At 36.9% G+C, this 21,128-nt stretch overlaps 3 protein-coding genes across 4 annotated transcripts; 2 read left to right on the forward strand and 1 right to left on the reverse strand.

Moving 5' to 3' along the window:
- Window positions 1-1,789: 1,789 nt before the first annotated feature.
- angptl5 (angiopoietin-like 5) lies at window positions 1,790-5,045 on the reverse strand. Its single transcript, XM_065286912.2, has 8 exons — window positions 4,800-5,045; window positions 4,404-4,572; window positions 4,185-4,288; window positions 4,003-4,096; window positions 3,823-3,927; window positions 3,574-3,693; window positions 3,281-3,466; window positions 1,790-2,688 (listed from the first exon to the last, which is right to left on the reverse strand). Exons 1-8 carry the CDS (start codon window positions 4,866-4,868, stop codon window positions 2,369-2,371), a joined length of 1,167 nt encoding a protein of 388 aa, XP_065142984.1. The 5' UTR covers window positions 4,869-5,045; the 3' UTR covers window positions 1,790-2,368.
- Window positions 5,046-5,732: 687 nt separating this feature from the next.
- cfap300 (cilia and flagella associated protein 300) lies at window positions 5,733-10,009 on the forward strand. Its single transcript, XM_065286913.1, has 7 exons — window positions 5,733-6,112; window positions 7,721-7,802; window positions 7,898-7,970; window positions 8,076-8,233; window positions 8,339-8,511; window positions 8,632-8,698; window positions 9,160-10,009. The coding sequence occupies exons 1-7, from the start codon at window positions 6,003-6,005 to the stop codon at window positions 9,307-9,309; spliced, it is 813 nt and encodes a 270-aa protein (XP_065142985.1). The 5' UTR covers window positions 5,733-6,002; the 3' UTR covers window positions 9,310-10,009.
- A 1,016-nt stretch (window positions 10,010-11,025) lies between these two features.
- Window positions 11,026-21,118, forward strand: birc2 (baculoviral IAP repeat containing 2). Of its 2 annotated transcripts, none has more exons than XM_065286911.2 (9): window positions 11,026-11,182; window positions 17,744-19,282; window positions 19,374-19,473; window positions 19,551-19,629; window positions 19,724-19,772; window positions 19,881-20,123; window positions 20,213-20,467; window positions 20,720-20,761; window positions 20,907-21,118. In XM_065286911.2, the coding sequence occupies exons 2-9, from the start codon at window positions 18,358-18,360 to the stop codon at window positions 21,098-21,100; spliced, it is 1,887 nt and encodes a 628-aa protein (XP_065142983.1). In that variant the 5' UTR covers window positions 11,026-11,182; window positions 17,744-18,357; the 3' UTR covers window positions 21,101-21,118. The 2 variants fall into 2 exon arrangements, with proteins under 2 accessions (XP_065142983.1, XP_065142982.1); XM_065286910.1 differs by lacking the exon at window positions 11,026-11,182 and adding an exon at window positions 14,830-14,980.
- Window positions 21,119-21,128: the final 10 nt, after the last annotated feature.

Here is a 21,128-nt window from a genome sequence, read left to right on the forward strand (position 1 = left end):
GTAATGTAATTGCCTTTTATTTCATTTTCGCTTTTCATTCGCAACACAGTTCATTCACACAAATCAAATAATGAGACACTAACAGTCAATCGGTGGACTTTCATTATAATAAAAAAAGACATCACACAGACTGTCAAAGTGCCAATGCATGAGCAGGCAAGCAAAACACTTTGGACTTTAAAATGTAAATATTTTATTTCAAAGTACAAGAAAAATATTATTGTTCCCATTAAGACAACCATTCGCTAAATTCTTATGTTCATATCATATCTGGTGTTATTTGGTTTCATAGCAGTGGACCCATGTCCTAGAAATTTCTCCATGGTCTCACAGCGACTCCCACATAGACCCAAGTCAAGATACTGCTCATGACACGCTATAACTTGGACAGTTTGTTTAGTCTTTGGCAGGACAAAATTTGGCAGGAGACATTGCTCTTAAAAGAGACTGTACAGATGGTTTAACATATACACATAACTTCTGACATATTTACATTATGATAGTGTAGTGATGCTAATAGAGGCCACACACACTATGCAGACTATTTTAAGTGTGTTAATGATCTCTGTCCTGCCAATGAATCAAGACAAACAATATAGGCCACCCACTTTAATGAACTCTTATTTCAAAGTTTCTGGTCATATATGTCTTTCTTTGTTGACTTTCTTGCGTTGTTCAAAGTCGTAAAAATCCAATCTCTCCTTTTATTAAATTTCATCTGTTTATCCGATGACAGAATTCATTGCGACAGTAAATTTGGGAATCTTAATATGCACTTTACTGGCTATTAAGTGTGACCGAGTTTATTTTATAGCAGTCTGTGAATTTTGTTGTGTCATGCAAACAGCAGTCAGTTCAGACTTTTTTAAATGCTGTTTACAGCTGTAGATATTTGTTTTAAAACTAGTTGCTTGAAAAGATAACATTTTAGTAGACAAACAACAGCCCTTTATTCATAATTATGACATAGTATAAATTAAGAGTTTGGTTCCAAAACGTAATAAATCCATAATTTCAGTAAAAATGTGTTTTCTATTCCAAGAAAGTGACAAACTTTCACATAGCATCTTTAGGTTATAATAATATAAAAAATTCAAATCTATAATTTTATTTTCAAAGATTTATTATAAAAACTGATTATTTTTTCGCAGAATGCAATAAATCCATGACACGTTTTTTTTTTCAAAATGCAATAAATCTATTGAATCAATATATAAATGTGCATTCATCTTTGCCATGTTATATTCATTTAGGGGCCAGTCACACCAATAGCGTTTATGGCAGTTGCAGGCGCCTTTTTTGAATGATATTCTATGGGCAGGGCGCGTTTGCGCGCTGTTTATGCGCGCCGAGCGCCTTGCGGTTTTTTGCCGCCTGCCGCGCACGCGTTTTTGAAGGAGCGCTGAGAGCGGAGAAGCGCCCGACGTCATTCGTGTCTTTCCATTGTCCAATCGAATGAGGGGAGAGGCGGGCCTTACGTTGTGATGAGGGAAGTTTACAGTTGCTTTGAAGAACCGGACACCACTCGCTCACTCTCTCCTGTGTGTTTGTGCACCTCTCACCCTCAAACAAGGTCAGAGCAAGCGTCCTCTTTTTAAAGTTTCTGCTGATATGACAGTTAACATCAAAAGAGCGCTCACGCTTCAATATTTGATTGACAAGACAGCTTACTCGGTGGTTGCTTAGCAATATGAAAAGCCGCGTCTCACTGCTCTTTTTTTAAAAAAGGCAGTGCGTCGCGCCTTGCGTTTGCAAGCGTTTAAAGCGCTTTTGGTGTGACTGAAGCCTAAGTTGACTAGTGGTATACACTGATAAAAAATGTTTACATTTTTTTGACAGCGATCAGCTGTAAAATGTTTTGATCCTGTTAAATAATGGAAAGTTTTTCATAAGATCCTCTGGGGCCAATGTGTTAGCATGACATAGCAATGCCATCAAAAGTATTATTTTGTTTTTGTTTGATCATGAAGTACAAAGTAAATGAGGAAAACTAGGATTCTGTGTGTATTTAACGCGCCGCCATCATTGTTTACAATGTGTGGAATGGTGCGCTGTGATTGGTTAAGGGGATTTATTTAATTCTGCAGAGAATGAAGACTGGCGTTTGTCACGGTTTGGAAAAAAAGGGAGTAAAGATGACAAAATAACACTTTTTTGAGTAAAATAAAGAATTTACTTTGTAGTACTGACCAGATACAATACTGAATTTTGCAGTAATTAAATGCCGTTTATTGCGTTTTGGAACCAAACTCTTCAAATATTGTGGCTTTGTAAATATAGGGCCTTGATGCATCGCAAAACCAGATGTTTTATTTTTATGAAAGGAAAATAAAAGTGCATTCTTGATCAACGACTAAGCCTTAGTAATTTATTTTGAGTTCGGGACCTCAACCCTCCTGATCTTCATAGTCACCGATTTGATTTTGACAGGTATGCCGTTCTTTGTCCAGGTATCCCAGCGAATATGTGACTGGTTAGAGTGATCATGGTCCATTTGTGAGCCATTTAAATTTGCCTTGCCACACTGGTTAAACCACCATCCTGTGTTGTTCTGATGCACGCTGCAGCTCTCAACGGCTTTCTCATCAAAAGTGCAAAATGGACTACAGCCATCGTTGTCAACATCAGAGGTACTGAATGGAGCCGTTTCCTGGTTATGCTCTTGGTCGTATCCTCTGAATGCATCCCCTGCAGAAAAAGAGAGATCAAATTAAACTTTATATTTACTAAACTAGTGACATAACTACTTTAAAAAGATCATTAAGACTGTACATAAAGTCAGAAACTGTATGTTTTACATACAGATTAATAAATAGCATTTTGTCAAAATGCATGCATTAGATGAGTCTACCAGACTCTCCCAGCTGAGCTACAAGAAACAGGGTTGCCAAGTCCACGGTTTTCCCTCCTTTGGAATTGGGCTACTTTAACATTGTTGCCAAGGGACTTTTTTCATGTCTCCATGTTGAACGTCCCCAAGAATGTAATGTTTAGCTCAGGGAATGTGAATTTTAGCAGATTAACCCTTCCATGCAATTATTTTATAAGAGAACCCCCCTTAAACGTTATTGGGCTACATTTTCATTCATGCATTAAGAAGATGCTTTGATTCAAAGTGACTTACAGTGCATTCAACTACACCATGGGAATCAAGCTCATGATCTTTTTGCTGATAATGCAATCCTGTAGCAGTTGACCAACAGAAAGTAGCTTAACCTAGATTTTTAAATTCCACCACAGAATGGTAGCATGATGAGAATGAAATGAATGAATGTCTGACCTGCACTACCGGCATATCTGCCAAGGTGTAATGCGAAGAATTTGGTTTCATCTTCAAGCCAGAAATTGTCATACGAAGCATAGGCTGTGGAATCATCTTGCGAGACCAGAGACACATGCAGCTGGAAACGTGTGTTCCTCTGATTCAAAATATACAAGACCTTTCTCAGACCCAACCAATGTTCACCTTAGGAGACAAAACGGATAAAGTAAAAAAGCATTTTATTCCAATTTCAGTTTATTTTGTTCATTCAAAGGTATCTCATTTTGGCAAGATTAATAGGTGCAACTTACTTGGTAAGTGTCCAAAACCATCCAAGTACTCTGACCACACTTTTTTGAAGTCAGTGAGACCATCTGTTCTTCTTTGGATTACCGTCCATCCACCTTCCATGTAATCCATCTCACAAAACACCTGTTAGACGTCCAGTTGAACACACTTAATAAATCATAGGCGCATACCTGATATTATATGTTTGTTTTACTTCTGATTAAAACAACTGTGGCTTGACATTTTCAAACAAAAGTAGAACAAGGTACTTTCCTCAAATGAAACATCTGTGTTTTCTGGCTGAATGATGTAAATTCCACTAGGGATTTTCGGAGATACTGCCCCTAGTGTCTCTTTGATGTCACTACAATCTCTTCCTGGGAAAACAAAAGGGATTTCACTGCAAAGATTTATTTTTTTATAAAAGTTTGAAGGGATCCTAAAAATCTTACCGTGGGACTGCATAGGGTGAATGGAAAAGACGTCGCTGTTGCTTCTCTGTACATCTAAACTCAGTGTGTTTACTTTGGTCATAAGTTCAATCATCTTAAGAAACAGAAAGGTTTTGAGTTAAAAGCAATGTTTTGAACATGCCACTGAAGAAGAGGTTATTTGTTTTACATTTTACACATACCTGACTTGAGAGGATCTCCAAAGTCTTCTGCTGTTCATCAATGAGGTCTCTAATCAACTTTCTGGTGCTTCTTGTATATGATACCATGGTATGTTGGAGGATACCTAATATACACAACCAGCATTAAACTATTTAAGAACCTTTAAGAGAAAAAAATTAAATGTGTACATGATTGAAATAAATCACTCTATTTCGTGCACAAACAGGTAAAACACCTACTGCACAGGGAATGCTTCTCATCACGCATTAGTTTTGCAGTCATTTCACATGGCATTGTGCACTTGTCTTTGCCAGTACCGCTGTTATATTCTTTTTGGCTTTGAAAAGACACATCTTCAGATTGTTCATTTAATATTACTGGTTCATCGTGATGAATGTTCCTGGTATTCTGATATGAAAAAAAATAACAGATGGTATAGCAAAAATATTTAAAAGACAAGTTTTTTTTCCAACAAAATGTTAAAATGTTTGTATTGTGCACCTTCCATTTTGTATGAAACAACATACATGCTATGTACTGGATTTCATAATATTTCATAAGACTGATAATGAGGAGCATTATTCATGTTATTGATGAATCACAGCTGACACAAAGCAAAAGTTTACAACACTCACCACATGCAGATCTGATGATGCAAAAAGATAAGAAAAAATATGAAACAAAAATAGAGTTATCCAGATCATTTTGGTCTTTGCAGCTCCACGTGTAGAAGTGTACAGATGTGCACCTTTCTATGAGGTGGTCATTTTCTCACGTGTCCTGTGGGATGGGACTGCCCTCTTTGGCATCGGAACAACCACAAATTAAAAGACATTTACACAGCTGTCCACACCCCAACAAAAAGTTGTTGTCCAGACCAATTCTGTGTCATTTTTTAAAGTACTGTTGCTTTATTGGACTTCAACAACATCCTGTATCGGCTATGAAAACCAGATGCTGAAATGCGACACTTCTTACTGTTGAAGTGGGAATCCGCAGGGCCAGGACAGCATACGTAAATGCATTCCTTCCAGAAACACAGCGGTGTCCTGGGACATGAAACTCCACATGACGCAATTAAAACACTATTAAACATCCTGCCTTCAAGACACGTGGACCGCTTGGACTGGAAAATTTATTTTCATTTAAAATGTGTTTATTTTTTGATGTAATGTAAAATATGAATCATGCATACCGATGCATTTATAAGTTATATACAATGTTGCTTTCATAGAAGCAATTGGCAAATGCATAATTGTAAATGTGAGTTGCACTGTAGCTTACTGTTGGAATTTATGCAAAAAAATTAAATGTCCTAGTCAGATTTCAAAAGTACAGTATGTGCCCTTTAAGCAACACATCTGTTGGACATTAAACGGTTCTGCTGAGTATGCAATATTATAAAAAGCAGTGCATGACTTTACCCCGCAAAAAGCTTGAAAAGTTCTAGAAATTATAATCTATTTTTCATATGTATTGCATAAAAATAATAATAGTAACAAAAAATCTAAATTAAAATCAGGTTGGCTTTAAATTCATGTTGAATCCACGCTTAACAGTAAACAAAATTTAACTGATAGAAAATGTACAACTGTTTGATAAATATTTATTGATAAATGATTTGTAGTCTTTCACAAAATCTGTTTATAAAAAATACGTTCATTCAAAACACAAAATCAAATGAAATGTTTAACTTTATGCGGCGCCCAGATCAAAGGTATGACATCAAAGTATCGCGAGAGCTGTGCTTGTCGATGTCATACGTCGATCAGTCTGCGCAGCGCCGCATGAAGTCGACAACACCGTTTTTGTTGTCATGGTAACTCTTCACAATCAACATGGCGGAGGACAAACTTTCATTTGAGCAAGCCTACACCTTCAATCTACTTTCCAATAAAAAATTCACGTTTCAGCAAGACCCAAAGGTAACAGGACTACTGATGAAATGGTAAGAACATATGCCAGGTTAGTTACTAAATAACTAAGTCTTGATTAAATTTTACATTATTAACTGGTGAGTATACAGTGACACATCAGTCATGAAATGTAATACGATATGTTTTGCATACACGCAAACCCTCATTTTTAGTGTGGTGCAACACTGACTCGAGGAAAAAGCAAACGTCATATAATGGGTAAAAACCTTTTTCTGTTTCAAAAATAAAACACTGTGTAATGTATTTAGTCTCGCTCTTTGTTTGCAAGTTTAGTCTTTTTGGCCTTATCTCTTTGCAGCAGATTAAAGAGATTTGTTTATTTTATTTGCTCGTTGATTCCAATCAACATTAAGCATGATAGATGTTGGCACTGGCGTCACCAGACTTGCTCTTTAATCACGAAATGATCTTTGTAAACATTATTCACTCCTACTTATTCCATATATGGTGTTGATACACACATGATTATATAATCCTATAATAGTCGGCTATGCAGGAAATCTGCACAGTCAAACCTAAAGTTAAGTGTTATGCACAAATTAAACTTGGTCCTCTACCCCTGAGGGGTTCTCTTACAGGGCAGAAACACTTTTAAGGACCCCTTTAACATTTTAACATTTATGCTACTAAGCATAGTTTTGTTTTAAAGCATATTTTATGCTTGTTTAATAGTGATAAAAAACATTCTCTCCTGAATCATGTTAATTCAACACTTCAAATTACATTTGGAATCAGCAGTTTAAAATATCTTTAAAACTTTCATAAAATTAGCAGTAGCAAGATTGACATGGTTCTTAGGTGGTCCTCATATTAAATGATACCCTTATTAATAATACTACAAAATTATATCATTTATAACAAATTCTTTCAAAGATTCCTGGCTAAGCATTAAAGGGATAGTTCACCCAAAAAATGAGAATTCTGTCATAATTTTTCATCCTCATGTTGTTCTAAACCTGTATGAATTTATTTTTTCTGATGAACACAAAGAAGATATTTTGATAAATGAAGGTATACACACAACTGATTTACCATTGACTTCCATAGTAAGAAAAACAAATATGATGGAATTCAATGGGTACCGTAAACTTAGTAATACAATCATTTATCTTCATCATTTATTACAATACTTCCATAATATTTGTTTTTCTACTATGGAAGTCAATGGTTACAATCAGCTGTGTGCTTATCATCATTTATCAAAATATATTTTTGTGTTCATCAAAATTAAAAACCTCATACAGGTTTAAAACAACATGAGGGTGAGTATGATGAGAATGATGACAGAATTTTCGTTTTTGGGTGAACTATTCCACCAGGGGTCCTCGGACACCACTTTGAGAACCCCTGCTCTAGATGGTTTAAAATGAGAGGTTTGCTGATCTATCATTGCACTCTTTAAATGTATCGCTGTAGTTTTTTATTTATTATAACAGTATGTTGGAACAATGTTTAATCTTAAACATTTAAGTTATATAATATGTTATATTTTTCTGCATTTAAAATGTATTTTGGGCATGCTGTAAAATGCATTTTATAATTGTTTTACTGTATATTTCAGCAAATAATGAATATATAATAATGATTGTTAAATCTGTTTACCAAAAATTCCCTTTTAGGTCCATGCTGGGTCGAATAACCACCCAGGCTTTCAACTTTGATCAGTCTTTTCAGCCTTATAGGTCAAATGACTTTGTCTGGGTATATATTTGAACATTATTTTTTACCTTATCTTTAGCAGAAACATTAAAATATATCAATAAAATATATCAAAATATGCCAATATGTATTTTCAGGACTTCTTTCAAGATCCCCATGTAAAGAACAATTTAAAGGTACTTGATAGCTCTGGATCATGGACACTATTGGGTATGTGTAAATGATACATGATAATAAGTGCTTTAAACTTGAATTGTATACAATACTATTGCTGTATTTTCATATAGGCTAAAATGTCTTTTCACCTATTCGCAGGTAGAGACATCACACATGTAAATGCAGAAGTTGTTCCCTGTACAAAAGTGTCAGTGGATATATTTGATCCAGTTTACTCAAATGGAATTTTGCGGCCCTCTGGACAGATTGTTAAATGTTACCATGAAATATACCCTGACTTTGATGAGTTAAGAATGGTATGAGTCTTTTTTTATGTTTTTTTATTACTGAGCCATTGCTACAAAAGTGTTTTGATAAAAATCTTTGTTGTTTTCTTTTTATTTTGGCATGCTTTCTGAAAGATTTTGCTGGAAGAGGATTCTGACAATTATCATATAATCAGTGCAAGTGATCGTCAGGAATTTTTGTTCAGACTGTTTAAGCATGTGGTCTTAGGAGGTGAACTTTGCCAGTATGAGGATGTCGTTGACCCGTACATTAACATAGCAAAAATAATATACAAAGATATGGTCAGGTGAGGATTTTAGAGATATTTTCGATTTCTGTTTTGTAAATATTAATGTCTCTTTTAACACTTAACTTGATACTTGATTTAGATGTACGGCATGACAAACTTGTTTAATGTGTTCCACAGTGTTCAGAAGGATCCAGACCTAAAAGAGATCAGTGTGGTCTCAACGATCTTAAAAGTTTCTGCTTATGTATGTACCTTAACTTGTTTCTTGTGTGCCTTTATAGATTAGTTAGAATTTTGTCATCGTTTTCACACCCTCGTGTTGTTGCAAACCTGTATGATTAATTTTCTTACTAATGGAACACAAGGTACTTTTAAATTTGAAACACAAAGAAAGATATTAATCAGAATGTTATAAGGGACTTACAACCACCTAATGTTTACTTTTAGTGCATCATTTAACGGTAAACCGTAACTGAGGCTGTAAGTCCCTAACACTACCTAACATCTCTTTTGCATTCCACAGAAGAAGGAGTTTTGAAACTTTAAGCAACTTTGCTTGTTTATGTAATAGATAACCCTATCCTAACTGTAGCCTAGAGAGTGGCATAATTTTTTCACTGTCATTGTTGCCTTAACAGAATATGGTCAGATAAATTGTCACACCTCAAAAATGACAACCAATCATAATGAAAATGTTTTTTTTAGGATGCATCTGGATTGTGCTACCCATCTGGAATAGAAAATGAGCAGACATTTGCTTACCTCTGTATTGATCCATTTAAAAGGCATGTGTATGTCTTATATCATTTATTTGGTATAGGGGATTTTTCTGGAAATGAAGTGCTCTTATTGTAACTATTTGTAAAAACACAGATAGATTATTAATACATGTATTAGCTTCAGCTTGTAAATGTAGGATTTGTGAAACAACATTTGAAAATTCAGTGTCATGTATATATGTTATGCATTCATTATATTAGACAGGTTGTGCTAAATAATATTTTTTCAAGTATTTTGTATTAATTGTATCAATCTTGTTTGTAGCCATTTTGATAAAATGTATGAATACAGCTTTTTTTCTCTTTTTTGTCAGTGGGTTCATTTTTGTGAAGCCTAGATAATAATATCCTTAGATAATAATATTGTTGTGTGTTGTACATGCTTTATCATTCTTTCTGTGATGGAGCTAAGCACATGATATGAAAATGATTATTTTGTAAATTTCTGAATTTAAGTACTACATTGGAAGGTAAAAATTTCTATTAAAATAAATGGTGAAATTGTCTCTTACATTAACATACAACTTCTGTTCTATATTACAACTGCTTGTTTTAATAGCATGTATGAGTAACAAATGAGTAATAGTAATGTTTCTACCATAATTCCCCAAGTCTTTTACTTGTGGTTTTGAACTTTGCATTAATCTTTGTGTTCAATATCTATTGTTTGTCATTTGTTAACACAAAAAATGGATCAACTTTAATATTAACTTTTAAAATGCATTTTGTTGTAAGAAATACTTGAAAATACCTTTAAATATATCAATTTTTCTATAGTCAGTTGTCTTTTGTTAATATGACACTAACGATAATTATTTTATTATCTATCTAACAACGTCGTTTAAACATTAAAACGGTCCAAAACCATAGACTGTAAAAAATAGTTCAAAATCAGATTGCTCCACCATCTTTCGCCATCAGACTGCTAGCTAGCGTCTGGTGTGGTTCTGCCCATGGGTTCTGCATGTCTTTTCTGATCGGGTGTTGGACGTGGTACTGTGGTAGGCGTCACCGATGTTGCTACTTCCGTTCATAAACAAATGGGAAGAAACAAGTAAAGGACTAAAACAAACAGCAAATGTTTTTATTCGTTTTCTTAATGTAAAGTTACAGTGTAGAGATACTAACGTTACAAGTCTGAAAAATAAATAATCTTTGGTCTGGACCGTCTTGTGAGTGGGTTCGAATGGGAAGCCCTCAGACTCCCCACCGATGTGTTCTGTTGCTGAGATATATCAACGGCGCCGCCACATTGCTTCGAGTAAAAGGGAGAGCTGCGATTTTTGTAAATAGAAAGCACAGTGCCGTTCATATTTCTCAACTGTTATCAAACGTTTTAATAAAAGAACTGCCTTGTCACATTCTTGTCCGGACCAATATAAGGCTGAGCTCTGACGTAAGTTATATCTCGTCCGATCTCGTCTCTTTGCTTACACCCATTAGGAAACTGGTTTCCCTCGTAGATGGTTTCCTTTTCTTTTTAAATGTGCTAATAAAAGATATCAAATAAATTTGTTTTTATATTTACTCGTATGTAGCTGTGTAATAAGTGGGATAATGTACAAATAAATCCCTTCAGTGATATCACACTGTCCGGAATACTTTCTAAATAATGAATCTTTCTCGACTAAATTATTAATCAAACGGACACTTAAATTGATAAGAGGTTGGCGTCCACAGGTTGCAACTAATTGCTTGCAGCAACAACCCAAATATACTGGTTCATTTGGCGGAACAAATTATATAAAGTGGGAGGAGTTGAATCTAGATCTAGATCCAACCCCGCCCCCTGGATGTTATGTTCCGCAGTGAGAACCTTCTACGGGAAGTCCCCAGCTTTCCGTTCATGACTAATTACATTTCTGTTTATTGAGTTACTTCTTAAAATAATTCTACATTCATCGGAACTGGGCCTCCGAGTTATCCACAGCCAACGTAGTCTACAATAGGTAAGAAAATAAAAATCATTGTAAAAATTACCAGGTGGCACTGTTGGGGTTTATTTTAATTTCTTTTAGTGTTATAACTTTTTTTGATCATAGAAATGAGACATGTGATTTAGTAGAACTACAGGCTACAAAGCAGTTACTAGAGTTTTTCTGTTAACTATTAATTTAATAGGAAAATGCGGATTACTGTACTCTACGATATAAATTATTTTACCCTTTTAAGGTGTGTGTGGAGTAAAATGTAATGTGCGGCTTTAAATTAATATAACACTGACTTTTTTTGGTCTAGAAGCATAATCTCTGTCTTTTTTAAAGAAGACACTTTAAAGTCACAGTGAAAAAGAAACTAAAAGGCTTTATGCCCAGCTGCACTACTTCTTGAACTTCAGCCAGCTCCTTGTTTCATGTCTTCCATTATTGGACAAACTGATTAATCCAGGTGTGTCTGATTATTGTTGTTGTGACTACTGAGGTCAGGCACACCTGGATTAATCAGTTTGTTTGTGACTACTGAGGTCAGGCACACCTGGATTAATCAGTTTGTCCAATAATGGCAGATATGAGAAGGAGCTGGCTGAAGATCAGGAAATAGTGCAGCTGGGCATAAAGCCTATTTGTTTTGGAATAGTGTGGTATTTTTTTTACAAATGACTTGTCTGTGAGGTTCATTATTTAAAAAAAAAAAAAAAACGTATAATTTGTAATCAAAAATGCTAATCCCCTCCTTAAAAAATTTTCTTTACTACCGGTCACAAGGGATGGTGGGGCCTTGAAGTACCTATACTTACCGTTAAAAGAAGTAGGTACTGTATAGTATGAATCCTGGTAGTATGAATGAGATAGGGGCCTTTTCTCAATGTCAAGGATACTTCCTTGGCAGGACTAGTCCTTACTCAGGAGAAGTCACTTCCTTCAGAGGCTAGGTGAGGCTCCTTTTAAGCATTCGGAGAACACTTAAATGGAACTGGCTTGCAAGTGCACGTCATTGCGTCAATGGCCCTGTCCCAAATGGCGCACTTCATGTGGACTTTCGGTCTCGTGGCCTTAAATTGCGCGTTCTCGCTTAGTCTACGAGTCCGTAGGGTGTCCCATCTGTCATTTTTACGCTTTGAAGTGTGCTCATCAGCGCCTCCTTTGCCCCCTTGATGCGGTCTTCAGCGAAGCCCGCACTGCAGCAGGCTTCGCGCACTTTGCCAACCCAGAAGTCCTTGCGAAAGGGCAATCGAACCAATCAGACGACGGAAGGGAGGAGTTCACACTGACGGGCAACTTCTCTACCTATTTTCCGGTGTGATGCTCGAGTCTGTCCCAAAATACGACTCTGGTGCACCCACGTGGACTCGCATCAAGGGTCCCTAAAGTCTGGACTACGTGATGTCATCAAAGTGTGGACTCTGAGGAGGACCACAAGTCCGGAGTGTGCCATTTGGGACAGGGCCATTGAAAGGTGTGCTTTCTGCGCTGCACGCATAGGATTGTGGGTAATTTCAGCGCGCGAAGAGCACGAAGGATACACATATGCATCCTTTCCTGTATATGAGATATTTTCGAACGAAGGACTAAGTTCTTGGCTGAAATTCCGAGGATCCTTGACATTGGAACAGGCCCTTGACCGATGTTGATGACGTAGCATCCTTGAAATTCTGGTTTCTGAGGATTTAGAATATTTAGAATTTAGAATATACTTTATTGTCCCCTCAGGGAAATTTGTCATGGACTCCAAAGTGCGTAGTGCAAAGAAGCAGCTGCCATTGTGAACAATAAATACACAGATAAATAAGTAAATAAAAAAAATAAAAAATAAATAAATAAATAAATAAAATATACAAATAACAACTGTACAGAACACCTAGTTATTGCACAGAACAGAGTTATTGCACACTTTTCAGGCCTATCTATTACAAATCTACTTAAAGTTTTGGTTTAAAATTTTGATGAGACTGGTACAAAAGAGTATTTAAAACGGATCCTTCTTTGAAATTGAGAAACGGCTTCGGACGTACTACATCCGCCATGTTGCTACATCATGTGAAATACGTCGTCATCACGTCATGTCATTCCAGTGCGAATACGCGTCATCTTCTTTGTCGGATAACTAGGGAGGCAGGGTGTCATATTTTATTGAAGCTTCCCGGGGCGCCGCCATTGCTTAGCGAACCCCCACCTGCTGTAAGCATTCCATTGACTCCCATTCATTTTGGCGTCACTTTGACAGCGAATATCTTTACATCTGAGGCGTTTAAAGACTCCATTTGTCCATTAATTATTTCTTAAGAAACACAAAAATGTATAAAAGGCTCCATTACCATGTATCTTACGTTATGGCCCAGTAGAAGCAGTTTTTGTAAAAATAAGCTAACGATTGCATCATAACCTGCGTATAATTTGTCGCACAGTAGAGAAATTACTGTATGGACTGGAGGAGAAGCTCGTAGGAAATCTTTTACTGTTTTTGAGGCAATGGGGTGGATGTGGAGGCATAAAGTCAATGGAGATTATTAATCAGAATACTTACCAAAATGTGCTTCTGTTCACGCTCGCCGTCTCTGTAAGATTTGGTGGGTGTTTCAGATTTCTCTTGGCACAACTATTAGAAGACTTACAATTGTCAGACAGGTTGCTAACGTGACATCTACGTCATTAAGCTCAGTTTGAGTCTGCGCAGTACGCTCGACCCCCAGGAAGTGCATGCTTCTAATTGACTTCTCTCCATTGAATCCCAATGGGGTCGCTGTATCCATTTCTTTTACTGTCTATGTGAATAACTCCTCTCCCGGGAATCATGAGATAGTGAAGTATCCATCGTATGCACACGTTATATTTGGCCATCAGGAGTTTAGAAAAAAAAACTGAATTATAAAAGAATGACAGTTTAGGAAATAAATCATTTCAACCAGCAGAGGCCCATAGAGACCCATTCATTTCACTGGATGCAGTCAACTGCTCACATCACTACTTTAGTGATACATTTTGTGAATTTATGTATATATAAACATTAGAAAGGACATTAAAAATAAATATTATTTCAAATAGTAGAATTTTCTGTAGTTGTCGATGCATTTTGAAATGTTAGAATCATCATGACTGAATAATTTAAAGTGGAAAAAGATTATTGAGGTAGGATATTTTTAGAGCAGGTTTTGGGAAGGTGTCATTTTGTGGCTTTAGGATAACAAGTGTGATTTTTTATAAAATCTGACCTTGTTAAAAAAATGACAATGCATCAAAATCAATGTTGCTACCAATCTTTGAACCATCCCAGGGTATAAATAATAATAATCATTACATGGTAGTTCAAATGTGTTTTTTGGAAAATATTTAGTTTTTTGTTTTTCTGTTAAAAAAAAACAAGGGTTAATGTAAACAAATGGGCATTTAAAATGTTAAAATTTCCACAAATGTAATTAATATTTGATATGTATGTTTCAGGCAGAAGTAGTTCTAAAATGAAAAACAAATTTCGTATGTTATTTTTAGAGCAGTTTTTGGGAATGTGATATTTTTTTTGGCCTAGCAACACTCTCTTGAGGTTTAAAGATATCAATGTTTTTAAAGAATGGTCTCTATACATTATGCAGGATGATTTTATGTAGAAACTGTAAATAAAAAAATGACTTCAGCTGTTTTTTCACTGACTGTCGTTTGTGATATATTAATATGTATAACATTTTTGAGTCACCATTGGTAAATGACGTAACGTAAAAGGGATTTCCGGTTGCCACGGCGGACTCAAAGCAACAAAAGCAGAAGTAAGGACATTTGGTGCTGTTGAGTACCAACAAAAAAATCATAGCAACGGTGAGTCCGTATTTTTTAACCTCTCGTTAACTAACAAACCTTTTGGTAACATTTGGTGTATTGTTACATAGTTTCGGTTTTGTTCCTTCGAGCAGAAGAATGACTTATCTGTTCCGCAAAGGCTTGGGCGTGTAATGGCAGCGTCATGGAAAAACACCGTCTGACTGCTTGTACCGTGTCCGTATTTCCGAGCACGAAACCGCAGTTAATCCGCGCCCCCTACTCAGTGGTCAGAATCTACAGATATTTTATTCCGTTTCCGGATGAATTTGTCATCGACCTCAAGTATCAGTTGGCAGTGTACGTTAAGCAGGAAATGCATACCAACTGCCTAAATCAGCCTCCTGTTTAAAATGAATCAGAAAGTCAAACATTTGATCAGACAGAGGGTCACTAAAACGGGTTAAAACGAAAATTAAGTAAGACCCAACAGAAATACATTTGAAATACAAAATGTATATGTACAGATAAACTAGGAATGAAAGCACATAGAGAAACAAAATGCCAGGTGTGATGTGCTGATTGGTTGACTGAGACAGGAGTGTCCGGTTAAAAAAGGAGGAAATACTCATTCAGTACAATGCAATCATTTTAAAACCAGTGTAACTCTGCACCAGGACATACGGAACAAAGCGCCTTATTTTATCACTATAATCATTATTATTATACTTTTAAAAACCTTTTGTTATCATGATAACGTTAATAGAAAGACTACACATGGAAAAGTTAGACAAATAATAATGGCAACAAAAACAGTGTTACTGACACAGAGCTACAACATAATAAACAAAAGAAAAAAGCCATTTTACCTTTAGAATAGCTGCAAGCGAGGAGAGGAGGAAGCATTACGTATAAGAATCTTTTGTTGCAAATAAGGTTTTCATAAGGTTTTACTTGAAAGCTGAGCCTTACAAGTGTGGCTCTTCGCTCCTCTGTGGTCCATGAAGATGTTCTTTAGCACGTGGTGATGAAAGCCCAACAGCAACTTGCAGTGCAGACAAAACACTGGGTGTAACTTCAAAAACTTTGTGTTTAGAGGGAAGACTCATTATTGTCATCTGCTGACTTACCTCAATCTCAATTCTGGTAAAGCTTAACAACGACGCATTCTTTTTCCACAATTTAACAATTTGTTAAATCCATGATGGGCTTTATAGCCTCGACATCTAAATGGTCTTGCTCTCTGGGTCAAGAGCGGCAAACGCAGTACCCACGTTTGAAATACATTCACTAAAACGTGTTTCCATTTCAGCCAGAGCATGATCCAAAGCACTAAGTATGACTTGAATAGGTCCATCCATCCTTAAAACATACAGGCACGTGTCATCATACTGGTTGGAAGCAGGAGCTCTGCCGTCAACAAATAATAATCCTTCACACTACTAACTTAAAGCGTAACTAACCCATTGTCAGAGCCTGACTCTACCCACTGGCAATATTTGAAAAATGCAAGAAAATTAGGTAGACCCCAACGGAGATAGAGGGGACGAACTGAGCTCGTACCAAGGGTGTGCTGAGATTGTAACAAGGGTGTGGTGAGCTTGAACCTGCTTACATCCCCATAGATATATACAAGGGCTGGGAAAAGATTAATCGCGATTAATCGCATACAAAATAAAAGTGATTTTTGGCATAATATATGAGTGTGTGCTCTGTGTAATTATGTTCATATAAATACACACACATTCATGTATGTATTTAAGTAACATTTACATGTGTATATATATTTATTTATATTTTTATATATTCTATATTATATATAAATTAAAAAAATGATATATATAAAAAAACTCTGACATGAAGTATATGTATGTGTGTGTGGTTAAATATACACAATAATTACACACAGTACACACACATGTATTATGCAAAAAATTACTTTTATTTTGTATGCGATTAATCTTTTCCCAGCCCTAACTAGATGTTGCCCTGGGGGTTCTAAACTGCCGCCATCTTGGAACAGGGGTCTTGTCATAGGAAGTAGCTAGGAAATGCTCCTATCTCCACCTGTACTTCGAATTCATGGACGATGCTGAACTTCTGTGCGGCGTATGGATGTTAGGCCTACTAGCACTATGCATTATAGTTAGAAAAAGTAGATTTTCATAATATCAAAACTTGTATTTTTTTCTGGACTTAATGCTAATATATGTCTGACTGTTGGAATGGATAAAAAACCTTGAAAATCGCATTCATGACAATATATGATTTTATTTCCGTTACACTATTGCCTAAAATGACTCTGATGCAGGGTTCCCCCCCGTTTCAAGATGGCGGCTCTATTTGACACATTTGTTCCAATGAACTGCCGTAGCCAAGGCGACATCTAGTGTCATATCTATGTTACATCCCGTCGTAACGCTTACATCACACAGTATCGCAACATCCAACAGGAAAATTCAACTGCAGTAGCCACCGTTCAAGAGGGCAGCACTCAGACGTTTTTACACCATATTTTGTAGCATTGAAACACTTTATACCCAAATGTCAAAAAAGTTGAACGGCACTAATAAAGCCCCATTCTGTCCAGTATTTATGGAATAACCAAGTGAATTTACATAATGTTGTTTTTTAAATGAAGTTCCTAATTTTTTCAAGAAGTAAGGGGGAAGAGTGACTAAAGTGTCTTGGCCATGCCCCCAGGGACGACACGATCAAAAACAGTTTTAGGTTTATAAATTTAGTTGTATTTAAATAAAGAAAACTGAGAAACAGATGTTTATTTAGCTCTGTGACTAATATTTGGCTCTGTTTTATTTACAGGTTAATGCATCATAGGGGAAGGACACACAAATCCATTACGTCAACGTTTTACATGCAAAGGAGTTTATATAATTTTCTTTATAAGATTATCTATTCAGTCATGTCGGGGTAGACTCCTTTTGGGATGTCCAGCAGAGAGAAAGGCTTTAAAGAACACCCTATTTTCAAATTTTTACGTTGGTTTTAATTTTGAATTGATCATGATTGTTCTTTGTCATTTAAAAATATGTTTTTGTCATTGTTGTCGAGGTGTTTTTTATGGTGATCCAGGGTGAGCTGCAGTTGGGAAATCTTACAAGCAGATGATTTACCAGCCGTGTTGTTTTTGATTAACATGCCGGGTTATTGTTTTAAAGGTTACTGTGTATTCAGTTCTTTTAAAAAATCCATGTTGTAGTAATCCATCCTGGTTTGTGTTGAAATCCAGTCATGTTGTAAGGGGAATTATTTCATCAGGAAGGATTTTTTGTCTGGTCTCATGTTCATTTAACTTTGTTTCTTTCTTAGTTCTGTAAATCTTGCTTCAAACGGATCATTTAATGCACTTTCATAGGGTGTTACAATGAAGTCTTTCTCTCTGCTGGACATCTCTTTTTTTCTCTCTCTTTTTTCTAATGGAAATCCTACAAAATAGTGCTTTCTTGCGGAGTTTGTGCCGTAACAGCGCCCCTGCAGATCTGCAGTATGATAACTCCTCTGAACTCTATCGCATATCGACATATGCTAAGTTTCCTACCTCTGCTCCAGTGACAGAGAGGAGTCTCGCTCGGGCAGGATTTTATTATACCGGAATAGGTGATCGTGTCCAGTGTTTTCGGTGCAATATAACCGCCGATAACTGGCAGTCAGGAGATTGCCCCGCTGAGAAGCATAAACATCTGTCTCCTAACTGCAGCTTCATTCAAAGTTTACCTGCTACCGCAAACCTCCTGTCATCTTCCCATTCCGCTTTCTCTCCTCTTCGCAATGTTGCGGTCCTACAACTGTCAGCGCCTGCAACGGCGGGTGCATCAACCACAGCCGCCCCTTCTTCAGGCCAGACAGAGGACCAAGTATGTTACTTGAACATGGGATTCAGCAACCTGGCCCCTTCCAGTCCAAATTCCTCCCGTGGTATAGACGATACGTCTCACCCACGACCGCCAGCTTGTCACAATCCCGGCATGCGTCGGGAACAGGAACGACTCGATACTTTTCAGAATTGGACGATCGCCACCATAACTCCGGCTGAACTCGCCAAAGCTGGTTTCTACTACCTTGGCCAAGGCGATAGGGTGGCTTGCTTCAGTTGCGGAGGTCAGCTCAGCAGCTGGGAACCAGGAGACAGGGCAGTATCCGAGCACCAGAGGCATTACCCAAACTGCCGCTTTGTTCGTGGAGACCGTGCTGACAATGTGCCGTTATCTGGTGCCGGCCTTTCCAATGTATCCAATTCGGCAATGCAACAGTGCGAGGAAAGATTACTCACGTTTGTCAACTGGCCTTCAAGAATACCCGTTCGGCCAGACCAGTTGGCTAAAGCTGGCTTTTACTATGTTGGTGAGTGCTTTAAATCACATTGCTTAAAAATCATGAATTTGTAGTCTTCCATGCTTTCAAAACTATAAATATTTTGGTTGTTCACCGTTAGGTCGCAATGATGACGTGAAGTGCTTTTGTTGTGACGGTGGACTCAGATGCTGGGAGTCTGGTGACGATCCATGGGTTGAACACGCAAAGTGGTTTCCGAGGTAAATAACTGGACAAATGCGTGTATTTTAATAATTTTTTCCTCATGACGGCATTTTAAATATTCATGTTTTTATAGATGTGAATACCTTTTGCAAGAAAAGGGCCAAGAATTTGTTCATCAGATTCAAGCAAGGTTTCCAAGACTTTTTGAACAGGTATGTAAAAGCATTGTAAGATCTTAAGTTTGTTCAAATATTTTTATACAACTTTAAGGATACTATGCCTGTGCCTTACACTCTGTCCTTACAGCTTTTGACTAATGGAGATAGCAACTCAAGGGAATTTGTTGATCCTCCTGGTAGGTTGGTTCTTGGAGAGTTAACACCGTTTGTCTTTTGGCTCACCGCATGTTTTAGTGAGCTGATAGGTACCAGTATTAACCTATTTCTTTTAAACCTTTGTTTAGTTGTACATTTGGGTCCAGGAGAAGACCGTTCAGAAGATGCAGTGATGATGAACAATCCTGTGGTAAAGTCTGCCTTAGAGATGGGATTTGAACGTGGCCTGGTGAAGCAAACTGTCCAGAGCAAAATACTCACTAGTGGAGAAAACTATAAAACTGTTCAGGAACTGGTATCTGATTTACTAAGTGCAGAAGATGAGAAAAGAGAAGAAGAAAGAGAGCTACTCGCTGAAGAAATGGCATCAGGTATTATAAATGAGATTGTGCATCACAACCCAAGAGTTTGATTCTTTTCAATCTAACACAACAAACTGCTTTCTTGTGCTTCTTTACAGATGGTTTTACTTTCCTGAAGAAACATCACGTCGCTTTAACGCAGCGTCTGAAAAGCGTACGGAGCTTAATGGATCATCTTCTCGAGGAAACTGTTATTTCACAGGAGGAGTATGATACTATACGGAACTGCACCACAGTCAAGCAGCAAACCGGACAGCTCATCGATTTAGTTTTGGCGAAAGGAAACGCAGCAGCAGAGGTTTTCCGCAACTGGATCAAGAAGAATGACGTGTACCTGTTGAGAGAACTGATGGGTGTGTTACCTTACAATTGCACACATTCCAATACAAATAGTTTTTAAATGTTTCATGTTGTTAGTCTGTGTCAGTCTGAAACATCTGTATTGATATTACCAGTAGCTAGGAACACTTAAGCAAAACAAGGTGATGCGCATTAAAAGCTTTTATAGAGATCTTGAAATGAACAGGGAGAAATCCACAAACAATTAAATCACTACATATTGAAAACCAATTTTTATTTATTTTTTGTTCTTACTGCAATTTCAGCCCTGACAAATGAAGCTGCATCACCGAGTCAAGATCTTTCAGGTATAGTCAAACATGAGAAAAGGTTTTCTTTTAATTTTGGCCCTCTTTTTTCCCCAACCATCACACTAAGGGAATCAGATAGATCCCACACAGAAAGTGAGAGTTAATATTAAGTGACTCATAACATTTTTAATCATTTTCACAGACTTGCCCATGGAGGAACAGTTGAGAAGACTCCAAGAAGAGCGCACATGTAAAGTGTGCATGGATAAGGAGGTGAACATTGTCTTTATTCCCTGTGGGCACTTAGTGGTGTGTAAAGAGTGTGCGCCTTCATTACGCAAGTGCCCAATATGTAGAGGATTGGTCAAGGGCACTGTTCGTACTTTCCTCTCATAGAAACTGAATGTTAACAAACTATAGAATA

Source organism: Paramisgurnus dabryanus, chromosome 18 (genome assembly GCF_030506205.2).
Source record: "Paramisgurnus dabryanus chromosome 18, PD_genome_1.1, whole genome shotgun sequence".
NCBI lineage: Eukaryota > Metazoa > Chordata > Actinopteri > Cypriniformes > Cobitidae > Paramisgurnus > Paramisgurnus dabryanus.